Raw genomic sequence first — 12,643 nt, forward strand, 5'->3', positions numbered from 1 at the left:
ACACGAGCGACCTCGTAATTCCACACCTGTCCACCGCTGGAGCTGCGGCTGCCCAGGCCGTCGTCGTCAGGCCAGCGCGTACATCAATTCGGGAAAGTGTTACATGGGCGCCGTCACTGCCCACGTGCTCTGGCAGCGCCGTCACGCGGAGGCTCCGTGCTCGGGGCGCAAGACCGACCTTGACCAATCGCGGCGGAAACGACAGACGCCATGCAGGCGCAGTCACTCTTCCGCGTCCCAAATTAAGTCTCCGGTTGGCAGACTGGTGCCGGATCGGCAGCATTTGTCTGTTCCACACCGAGGCGCGCACGGAGAAGCCGGTCGCCCGCGCACGCGACAGTGCGCCGACCAATTAGCGCGTCCGTTCACCTGTCGTTTCGCTGAGATGGACGCGCACGGGGCATTGAAGCGTCCGTGGACGGGCGCTTCGCGCGGTTGCCGCCGAGAAACTTGTTTTCAGCAACGGCAACCAATGGCAACTGCTGTTCTATTCCACGGGAAGGTATACCATACACTGGTACTTGAAGGTATGCGTTTCTGCGTTCTTCGCGCGATAAGGAAACAAGAAAGGAAACAAGAAAAGACAGCATCCAGCATGATAACATGAAAACAGTGCTCTCTTCATGGTTCTTGCGGTAAGTCCTATAGTTAGACTAATTTCCAGCACCGGTAAACTCTGAATCATACTGAAGGAAGTGTGTGACGAGACAGCAAGTCCAGGTTACGGAAGGAAATGTAAAAATATAAAACAGTGTTTTTTTATAGGTAAACCGAGTCTGTCCATAGTTCACATTATGCTCACTCTTCGGTCATATGCAATGTTTACTCACCTTCATTCAAGAACGTCGCGTTTTAAACGCATTCATTTGCGGTGGCTACGTAGGCGCACTGGCGGTAGCTCAACGTTCTACCTAACACAAAGGTTTCTATGCCTGACGCGAGCAAAGGGCAAGTCGCAAGTTTTCCAAGTTAAAGGGGAATCATTGTAAAAAACAAAGCGTAGCTGTGTTCACAAAAAAACAATTACGCTAGAACTGTTTGTGCCAGCCGATAGCGATGGAGATATTATTAGCCAACAGAAAACAGCACTTCCGAGCAAAAAGCTTTGTGAATTCGGCCCCAAAAACTAGCGCCACTGCAGCACACGTGGTTTCTAGTAAATATACTAACCAGGTAACATCGATGCGAGGAGACAACGTAACGAGGATCTGATCAGCTCGAAAGAGTTTTTCATCGCTTTGCTAAAACATGCCGAAGCCTGCCAGGGCGATATCCAGAAGTTATGTCCGCACGAAGTTATGTGTATTAAGGAACGATGGGAACAGCTACCGTACACTACTCCTGCGCAACCTAACTTCATGCTTCCATATAGACCGTAAAGGCAACACATTGGCGAACACCGAAGAAACACCAAGCGATGGTTTGAGAAACTCTAAATTGGATCCTTTGTGTGAAGCCAAGCCACCACGAAACCACGTACGGAAAGCAAGATGGAAAATTAACCTTCTTCTTTTCCTTTATTGAACCGCTCCCACCGGGAGTAAAGTTGTCTTTTCCTCCACTTTTCGCCCTTTTTCTTTATTAAGAATATAAAGTTTGTCACAAATTGGACCCTCATCCATAGTTTATGCAGCAGTTAAAAAAAAAAAGTTATTTTTCTCCACGAATCCTTTGATTTCATTGCGTGTTGCCCCCCCCCCCTCGTCACATGACCGTCAAAGAAAAAAAAATCGAGTCCTTCCGTTCCCCTCGTTTCTTCTCGCTCGAACATCTCTCGCAATCTTCGCTGGAAGGAAGCGCTAATCGAACAGGTACCAACAGGTGCCAGCAGCGCGCGAAGGGAGACACGAGGGCGTGTGGAAGTCGTTTTTCGGACACGAATACGACCAGTGAGCGACAAAGCCGAGGGTTCACGGTGTCACGCGCCGCTCTAATTTCGCACAAACGGCGGAAGCGCGCCGCCGCGCGCGATCCACTTGCGAGCGCCGATGTACCGGCGTCCTTTACCGCCATCAATAACGACGCCGGGGCAGCACGGCTTCAGCGCGAGATCCACCCGCGGCCCCAAAAGCCGAGCACAACACCTGCGGACGGCGAGGAACACCCCCGGCGATTGTTCGCCTCCGAGTCATGCCCTGTCGTGGCCGTTCCGGCGAAAAGGCAGGTGCGCGCACCACGATTTCTCCGCTCGTGCCGCCTTCGACGAGGGCGGCGAGTGCGCGCAGCGATTGAGCCGCCGCCGCGCTCCCGCCACGCCGTGAGACGCACCGCCGCTGCCCTTGGCCAGGCAGGGATTCGCGCCTGAGCACCCGTGCCTCACAGAGGAGACCGTGCTGTTGCCGATTTTCGCCGCGTTCAACACTGTGCAAGGGTGGATAGATAGCAAATGTCGATAATAATAATCGTGACAAAAAAAAAAAAAAAAAAAAAAGCGCGCATATCAGCGTTTTTGGGCAGCTTTGCAGCTGAAATGCACTGAAGAAGAGTGGCAGAGTGCGCGATTTGGTGGTTTTCCGTAATGTTTAAGGACAGCGCTAAAGACGTGCACCGCACAACGGAATAGAGGATGGGACACACCCGGCGCTACTACGGCGCCGTGTGTGTCCCACCCTCTATTCCGTTGCCTGCATGGTCTACGTCTTTAGCGCTGTTGTTGAAGCTGAAATAGATTTATATGCACGCATATTGTTACATACACGTGTACTTGACAGCTGTGTGTCGGGCCGTCTACACTTCGTACCGTCTTTCGCACTGTTTGACGCGTTCTGACATGTACCTACCAACCCCCCCCCCCCCCTCCCCCAGTACAGCACAATCCTGCTGCCGGGCGTTTCCACGAGTTCCCAATAAGCGATCCAATTAGATTAACACCGACCACAATTTAACTAAGTGTTTCGGCCATCCCGAAAGGCTGTTGCCTGTGTATATATGTTACGTTAAAAGAGTGAGAGAAATGAAGTCAGAGCCTTTGTTGCGAGATCTGATTTTTCTACACCCTTTAAGTACAACAGCTTTAATATCTGTCACACATAACTGAGCCTTGCAGAATATATACACCGCACAGGTGCATCGACCACAAGAGAACGTTAAAACACAAACAACACACGCGCACACTGAGTGCTGAAATGGAAATAAAACGAGCTCTGCGCCGATGTACTTTAGTATATTCCAATCCGTCGAATAATCATCTGCTTCGCTGCATTTGACGAACCGGGGAGTTTTTCACGTGTGCGTGAAAGACCTCTCACAAGTGCCGCGCTTCGAAAGGAGGTCTCGCGTCTTTACGAGACTGAATCTAATGAATTAGTAGAAGCTCGCTTTCTGCTGTGTACGGCGGCGCTTATAGGCGGAGCAGCTACCGGCAGTATCTGGCAAGCAAACAACGGCCCGTCAACACAGCCACTACTATACATCGAGTATACTCGTATGACGCGCTGATCACATTTCGAGTATGCAATGGTCAAGCCAGCGTCGTGGCTTCTTAGTGTATAAACAAGACCTCATTTATTTGACACGTGCCTAAGCGAGTCCTGAAGGGTGCTATAACGTAAAGCTATTCCAAACTTTTCTATTCCAATTCTGCAATCAGCCCTCTGCGATTGGTAAAAAACTTTTTTGGATCACCCCCACTTCGCCTGTCTGTCACGCGACGTCACAAAAAACGCGATAGCTCTCGATTTGATATGACGTCTACACACTGATTATGGATGATTGGACCGAACAAAAGAAGAATAGTTATTTCTGATTCGACGCCTTTTCGTCATTAGACCTCGGCTATTGGTCAAAAGTTTTCGGGCTGCACCCACTTCACCTGCCTGTCACGCGACGTCGCAAAACCGCGAAAACTCACCGCGTCAAAGTGACGTGTAGGCGTTAAAGATGCATTAATATGACGAACAAAATTGAACTTTTTTTTTCTGAATAGCCGCAGGCTGCCCCGTTCCGAAAGGAATAAAAGATGGATGCCACCGTTCGCTCAGGCAATGGCTACTGGCACCTGCCAAAAAGCATGGGTTTATTTTCGTACGGTAAAACTTTTTGCGTGGCCGTGTAACGTTTTCGAGCACTTTTCGCACGTTTACGACCTCGCTCTGCCAACTCTTCTTTGCTGAGGATCCGTCTTAGCAGCATTCTTAACCTTCTGTAGCATGCCGCCACGATTTTCGGCCAGCCACCGCAAGCTAAGGGAATTAAAGCGGACCAATCTCAGACGCCGGCACCACCCTCTTCAGCCCGGAATACATGGGGCGAATAACCGGCGTCCGAGCGACGAACTTCCTTGGGCGGCGAACGCCCGACGGCCGGCGTCCAAAAATTTGACGGCCGCCGCCGACCTGCCTGTCCAAATATGTTCGTCGGGCCGCCGGAAGCGTCGAGCGCGCAGCGGCGGACAACAGCCAATCGGGAGGCGCCAGTTCCGGTCGCTAGGCATGCTGGTCTTTCGCGCGCGGGCCTTTTCTCGTCTTCTGCAACCACGTTGGTGTCTGCGCTAGTGTTGGTGTATTTTTCAGTTATAAAAGCGGTATATGCCACCTTAAAAAGCGCTTATATTTGTTTCAGGATTTACCACAACGCATATGCTAAGTCTGATAACACTGGCGCCAACACGGCGAACTCGCGGCGGCGTCCGCCCGCTGCTCGCCTCATGTATTGCTATGCAGCGCATTTTCGACGCCTTGCCGCCGCGCCCCTGTTCGCCGCGCCGCGTTCGCCGTGACAATTCGCTCCATGTAGCCCGCGCTTTCATCCGGTTATCGATTTTCAGGGCACTGGTTCGGCCCCATCGAATACCTCTCCACTTGAGCGTGCTCCTCGCCTTTGTCAGCGAATTAGATATTAGGACAAGCAGCTCAGTGTAGGTAATGTTGTTCGTTTTTAAAGAAAACAAAAGTGACCTCCTATAAATGAGGAGAGCGTTTGATTGGTCTCTTCAGACAACCTTGCGGGTCACCGCCCGATGCTTGCGTCAGCGGTTACGAAAATTTGACGTCAGGCGATTGCAATAAAAACACATTGGAATAGTTTTGCATTATAGGGCCCCTGTTATCGTTAACAGCTGTTTTGGAATATCTTACAAGGAACGTTTTTTTTTTCTTATCGTTACAGGTTCGCGTTGCTCTTGTTTGGTTCGTGCGTCACAGAGAAAGGAAAGAAAGGAGCGGAGTATATAGTCTGGCTTGGTGTGTCGTGTGCAGAGTACACAAACGCCAGTGCAAGGACCGAACACGCGATCACAGAGTCACTCTACAGGTGCGTGAAGGAACACGCAAAGATTGAGTGGAAGGAGCGAAAGTGGTAGACGCGATGTGAGATAGCGACTGTGAGACTGCGCAAGAGAGAGTGAGTGATGGATCGTGACAGACAAAACGAATCGCAACCCCCTACTTACTGTTTTTCTCCCAAAACCACGAGACACAGAGAGAGAGAGTTCGCAAGAATGAGCGCGTGCGCGATATACACAACAAAAAGCGGTTCCTTATACAACTGCAACTGCGAACTGTCACTGTATTCGACCGCGCACTACGACAGGGCTAACGCTGAAAAAAGCAAAGCAAACAAACCTATACGTCAAATGTCTTTATTGGTTCCGGGTAGGAGGCGCAAGCGACATTTTACCGGCGAAGTTTCGGAGCCGGAAGCTAGCGTCAACATGTTGCCAGAAGTCAGGAGAACGCGGTAGCAGACGGTGGAGCTTATGTGGCGGAGCGACAGAGTGCCTGCAGCTGATAACGAGCGGAAGTGGGTAAATGCTTAGGAAGAGCGCGCACGACCATGTCTGATAAGCGTATTAAAGCAAAAACAATCAGAACAAAAAATAAGAAAACAAGGATATATATATATCCGGGCAGCAGGCATCCTGCAAGCCTTCACACGAAATGAAAACAAGAGCATTAAGTTAGACACGCATTACATGATCCAGATATAATAATAAAAAAAAGAGGCAGTTCGCGATTCTCCACGGCGGACGCCGCATGCCTACACAGAAAAGAAACATATTAAAAAATAATGAGAATAAGAAACGTACGGCGTGCGTGTGTTGCTGGCTGTATACACTTGGTTCGAATTTTTCATCACTACGAAAGAAAACAACAGAAGAATAAAAAAAGAACACTACAGAGAGAGAGAGAGAGAGAGAGAGAGAAAGGTCCGAAATAAGAGTATAGGCAGCACAATCCTCTTCCATTGCCCCTTTCTCAACAGACGAATTCGCACGCTCAGGCCGCCTTGAACTAAAGGGTGGTACAAAGCGTGCATCCATGATCGAGCGCGCCCAGGAACCTGATCGATGACATGGCTTCCGAGAGTTAAGATCGAGGCAGAGTAAACCTGACAGCTTCGCCGACTCGCTCATCGGCATGCTGCCCGCGTTACGAGGCGATGTACGAAAGGGCCGCAGCTCAAATGGGTCACTTGTCGATGGAAGACTACATGTGTGCGGTTGCCATCGCGGAGCTGCCACCTCGGTGCTGCGGAGACCGCATGCAGGAAGCGCGCGGAGCGATGCGCTGCCCGGCGCCAACAGGGTAGACGCCCACGCTCCGGCCGGCACCCTCCCCCGCCACCTCATCGCAGGCCGCATCCAAGGGAGGCTCCGGGGCTGAGCCATTCATATTTCAAGTGGCCTTTCTCTTTTCTTTCTGGCTGCGGAGGAGGCTGTCGGCCGCCGGAAAACGCGCGTTGTTTTGCGTTCGCCGCGGCAGGGCTCTCGGTGTGACCGACGCAGGGTTTCTCCTCCGCGTCTGGTGCAGCGGCGGGCTGCGCGCAGCGGCTTCCGGTCGGCCCCAGCCGCCACCGCCGCCCTTGCTCCAGCAGCGGCGGCGCGCCTCAATCACGAGCGAGCCAGCGCGTGCGCGAATTACGCGCGCGGTCCACGGGTGCACGCCCCGAGCCGCCATTACGTGATGAGGGCGCAGATTAAAACAAAACGATCGCTGCTTTATTCGCACCGCCCACCTCTTTTTCCCATGGCGAAAATCGCGCCGCGCGGACGGCCGAGGGAAAGGAGCTCTTCGGCGCTTTAGAGCCGACGATTAGCGCGAGACAATAGCGCAGTCCGCGCATGGGACGCATGAAAACAATAATCAGCGCGCTCTTCGAGGTTGCCTCCCTCACTTTCTCTCTGCGATCTTTTTCCCCCCTTTTTTTTCTTTCCGGCGCAAGGAGATGGAAGACGCTGTTTGAACAATGCAGGTGAGCGCGCACGAGGCGTACTATACCCATAACGAAGCGAGCAGGAGATATTCTACCCGACGCGCTCGCAAAGTGTACACATTGTCTGAATACAATTAAGGCCATGAGTGTCTGGCAGAACTGCAGCGCCACGACTTTAATTTCTGCACCGACCAAATGATTAGGCCGCGGATCGGGAACGGCCGTTTATGTCTTAGATGATTAACTGAGGTATCTGGTTTCGCTCATTAATGGAGGAAAATGGATGTCGCCTTGACGGCTTCAAATGCTCGCCGAATTTGAACAATGCGTGCGACAAAGTTATTGTCCACGTGGTCCATGTCATTACACACACATTGTTTCCTGGCTACAATATCCGCTTGTGGAGCATCTTAGTGTAAGTGCCAGTAAAGTAGAGGCAAACCGTCTAATGTAAGTTGTAATGAACTAGCGACTTAGCAATACAATCTTCAACGTAACGAAAATGAAAGCAAGTCAAGACTGGATTCCACTATCGTTATGTTGAAAACTGTATCGCTAAGTCGCTAGTCTAATATATTAGACTCACGAGAAAGAAGTTGCGGTGCGCTGTTCTCATGCACTCTGCAATCATTATAAGAGGTAAGAATATGATTACTTTTCGTTCTGATGATAACATCAAATATAAAGGTATACATTATACCGCGACAGTAAATTTTTGTCTAGCAAAAGCGAACACACTCATTAGCAGCACAAGGTAAGTTGTCGTCATCGTCGTCATTGTTGAAAAAGTCAGACACTTTTCACATACTTCATGCATTCTATGACACATCTCACCTTCCACATTTCCACCTGTGCACAGAAAATTTTTTAAATAAATAAAATAAAATAAGAAGAAGCAGCGCATGAAGCGGGTAGTGAATCAACAACGATGACCAAATGTAAAGTTAAGGTGACGGTTGTCTGGTTGGGGTGGAATATGTGTACCAGAGACGTAAGGTAAATAAAAGATCAGGAAGGGGGAGACTATTTTCGTGGCGGTACACCCTTCGAAATCGTGATAATCCACATAAGAAGAACATCCTAAGAAATAAGTATTTGTCACCAACAGGATGACAATCCACTCCCCCCCCCCCCCTTTTTTTTTTTCTTCTATTAGATATAAAGTCCTGTATACGCTACTGCTTCACACTCGTCGGAAATAAGTAGTTTCTGTCTGTACAGACGCATTGCTTCCAGCTTCAACGACAGAAGTTCCTCCGTCGCTCCCGGCTCATAACCGGAGGGAAGACTCTGGAAATGCACAAATCTCGCGCCACTAGTTCGATGACACTGTGTATTTAGAAGAGCACAGAAACGGGCTTATTTACTCCGATTGCAATATTTTACAGTTGAAGGCATCTCTTTGTGAGAAAATGTGCAATATATTTTTCCGGATAGAGTAAACGCACGCGGGTGCATGGAAAGAGCTGTGCGCTTATTATCAATATTGATCTTAACTAATTGATCCACGCGACGCAGTAGTGCGCTTACGCGAACCAATTTTCTTGAGCTGGACATGGTTGCAAGGCTATGCTCAACTGACAAAAAGGTTGAGCGATAACCGCATTTTATTTCTCATTCGTTCATGCCGCAAGAACTGCGAAGCGCCAATTCTGAGTGCCGCCTTTTCTTTTCTACCAAATTACAAGCGACTTGATAAGCAACGTTGAAAGTACAATACAGTAACACCAAGCTAAAACAAAACAAACACTAGGAAATGTGATAAACACCAAAGCTGCATGTCGATCAAAAGCTCTCGCCTGTTTCAAAGAGTTGTGCCGTCGATCGTAATTCTGTGCTGCAAGCGGAAGGGAAGCTAAGCGCGGACCTAACACGGGTGTCGCTCCCCCATGTGCACAACCAGTACGAGACAACTATACAGTCGGTGCTGTGTGACGCGGCAAAAATAACAATATTATTGAAGTGAGTCACATGATCATCACAGCCACGTATAAATGTAATGAGATAATGTTTCATGGATCTGTATCATATGTCCATACTGTTTCGGGTTAGTAATGCTTGAAAGGAACACAGCTAGGTTCATCAGTAAACGAACAAAACAAAAGGATCAGCGGAAACGCTTCCTTTTGCTTTGTTCGCATAGCTCTATATTGGCAAGTTGATATAGCGTGACTATAGGATAACAATGGTAAGGGATGCACTACCTACCGCTTCCGTGGCCATAATCTTCAGTTGTTCAGGCGAAAATTTCCATAGGGTCAAAAGAAGCACAGTTCGATGTAGACTCCGATCAAACAGTGGACACTCTCGCACATCAAAATAACTTGACAACTGGCAGTAGGGCGGGCTCGCGACGAGGGGGCCAGCGAGGTCTGAGCGGTGGTACGGGTCGCACGCTAAAGCGGTCGCAGATGTCGCGTGAAAAACAAGGACAGAGGTGTACGAAACGCGAGTGACTCCACTCTTATCGGGCCCTCTTTGTCACTCCTGCTATCGAGTTCATCAGCGCAAAAACAAAGCAACCGGCAAAGGCTATATAAAGCGAGCCAATCACTCGCAGGTGCCAGAGAGATGCGCTGAAGATGCGTCCGAGCCGGTGACAAGTGGCCGCGGGGAAAGTCCGGCGGCGCGCGCGCAGGTCACCGCAGTGGGCGGCCTAACGTAAGCTCGTGCGCGTGTTGCAGGGGCGTCGCGTCACAGCACGCAGCACGTGATCGTGCACATCACACGGGCACCGAGGACAGCACGCCGTCAACGCGACGGCGACTAGGAGGAGCGGAGGACGCACGCGACGATGCTCGCGGCGAGACCGTTACTCCGCGAATGGCTCCGTGGTTCCCGCGCCGCCGCCGCCGGGGACCGGTGCAGAAACATTTTACTTTCAGTTTCGGATCGGGGGAAAGAGAGAACGCTAGACGTAGGAGAGGAGGTTGTCCGCCGCGGCGGTGATCGGGAACGCAGGACAGAGTAGAGTATCTCACGTCGAAGGGGTCCCCTATCGGACCGGCCTGTCGTTCCAGCCGACGCCGCACGCAGGGTGGGCGCGCTGCGGACGCTTTTTTTTTTCTCCATGCGCAAGGGCTGTGCGCTCTCTGGCGTCGAAGGAAAAGAGCATGGAAGCGGCGCAGGCTGGCGACGAGAGAGCGCGCCCGCGGGATGAGGAAGAGCAGGTGAGGGTGAAGGCGAGCGGCGCCTTCGGTTATCCTTTTTTTTGTTCGCCTTTTCATCTATTATTTTTCCCTCGCTGTTTGTGCTCACATTGGTGGGCAACGGGCTAGTCGGCGCCGTGGGTTCCGAGCTGAGAGCGCCGCACGGGGCGCAGTGCTGCCAGCGCTCTGCAGAGTGGGGAATAAAAGGAATTTTTCGAGCCATCGCCCCTTTCAGCTGCCGTAGTCGGGAAGGGAGAGAGGGAGACAGCTGGAAGAGAACACGGCGGAGAGGCTCGTGGCGCCCGGTCGGGCAACGGGTACGGCCGCTCGGCTCAGGCTCCAGGTTACCTTCCATTCAATATTTTACATGTTCAGCTCGCTCTTCATTCGACCTCTCGCCCTGGCTGCGTTTTGTAGCGTGCAGACGCCCGGAAACAAAACACAGTGAGAATGAGATAAGTGCACTCAATCTCTACCCCGCTCCCCCGATTTCCTTCGTTATTTTGCTATGATCGATGGGGAGAACGTTATTAATATTTCAGATGTAGCGCAGGAGGAAATCCCAAGTATACTTAGATTAGCAGGATGACGATCCACTCCAGCGCCCTACTGCGTCTGTCACGTCCTGGGGATTACCGAGATGTAATCATCAGTAGACAGCGAAACGTTTGGCAAAATGCTTATTTTTATCGCGCCTATTTGATATATTTAAGTGCGAATGAGGCCATTGTAAGTACTTTAAGCATGGTTTAATTCGGTTTGCAGATAACATTGTCTTATTCAGCAACACTGGGGACGAGTCAGAACAAATGATTGAGGACCTTAACAGAGAGATTGTAAGAGTGAGGTTGAAGATTAATATGCAGAAAACAAAGATAATGATGAATAGCCTGGCAAGGGAACAAGAATTCGGGATTGCCAGTCAGCCTCTAGAGTCTGCGAAGGAATACGTTTAGCTAGGTCAATCACTCAGAGCAGACCCTGATCATGAGAAGGAAATTTACAGATGAATAAAATTGGGTTGGAGCGCATACGGCAGACATACTCAGATCCTTACTGGAAGTTCACCATTATCACTAAAAAGAAAGGTCTACAACCAGTCCATCCTACCGGTGCTAACATATAGGGCAGAAACTTGGAGGCTAACAAAGAAGCTTGAAAACAAGTTAAGGACCGCTCAAAGAGCGATGGAACGAAGAATGATCGGTGTAAAGTTAAGGGAGACATGAAGAGAGCGGTGTGGATCAGAGAGGAAACGGGCATAGCCGATATTCTAATTGACATTAGGAGAAAAAAATGGAGCTGGGCAAGCCATGTAATGTGTGGGATAGATAACTGGTGGACCATTAAAGATACAGTATGGGTGCAATGAGAAGGGAGACGCAGTCGAGATCGGCAAAATACTAGGTGGGGTGACGAAATTAAGAAATTTGCAGGCGCACGTTAGAATCGGTTGGCGCAGCCTAGGGGTAATTGGAGATCGGAGGGAGAGGCCTTCGTCCTGCAGTGGACTTACAATAGGTTGTTGTTGATGATGATTATGATGATGATGAGTGCCAATTTCAGCGTTCGCGCCTAATTTGTTTTTGAGGCCCTAAAATGCCCTTTTCAGATTGATCATCATCATCTTCTTCTTCTTCTTCACCTTCATCATCATCATCATCAGCCTATTTTAGTTCCACTGCAAGACGAAAGGGTCGCTCCTCGTGAGGGGCCATTCTAGGACTCGGGCCTGCCAGATCATAACTGAGCAGAGTCTCAATAAAGTTGTTACCACCACCTGCAAGACGAAGGCCTCTCCCTGCGATCTCCAATTACCCCTGTTCTGCGCCAACCGATTCCAACTAGCCCCTGCAAATTTCCCAATTTCGTCGTTCAACATTTACTGTTAAACTGTTAATGTTAAACCCTTACTTGCTCTGACTGCCTTTGCCAGCTGCTGGAGACCTGCCTCTTTGCAAAACCCCCATTCCTGTCTTTCCTTTCTCGAGAGAGCCTTCTTTCCGTCATCTCCGACAACTGCTTAAAGTTCTTGCCTAAGGCGTCAGCTGCTCTGTAATCGTAGTCGTTCTGTTCCAAGATCACAAACTCTCCTGTTTTGTCCACCGCCAGCAACTTGCACTTGTTAGACTTCAGCCAATCGATGGTTCTCCTCGGATTTTGTGGCTTTCGCTTGCTAGGCAGATTTCTGAGAGTCGTTTGAATGCAGTCCACGGCGTCGCCCACGCATTTTTCTTTTTCTTCCTCTGGCACTTTGCTTCCTGTATCATGCGCTAAGGCCACCAAGTCGTCAGGAGCTGGACTCGGCTCGATAGCATACTGAGGCCCTTTTTCTAGCATCC

General features: G+C 50.2%; 1 protein-coding gene across 1 annotated transcript in view; it reads right to left on the reverse strand.

Moving 5' to 3' along the window:
• LOC126543253 (uncharacterized) overlaps nt 1-10,100 on the reverse strand; it is a 100,628-nt gene extending 90,528 nt beyond the window's left edge. Inside the window, exon 1 of the mRNA XM_072287620.1 lies at nt 9,361-10,100. Coding sequence (XP_072143721.1) covers nt 9,361-9,375 — 15 coding nt within the window. The 5' untranslated portion in view covers nt 9,376-10,100. The remainder of the gene's footprint in view (nt 1-9,360) is intronic.
• Between the last annotated feature and the right edge of the window lie 2,543 nt (nt 10,101-12,643).

This window comes from Dermacentor andersoni, chromosome 1, assembly GCF_023375885.2.
Source record: "Dermacentor andersoni chromosome 1, qqDerAnde1_hic_scaffold, whole genome shotgun sequence".
NCBI lineage: Eukaryota > Metazoa > Arthropoda > Arachnida > Ixodida > Ixodidae > Dermacentor > Dermacentor andersoni.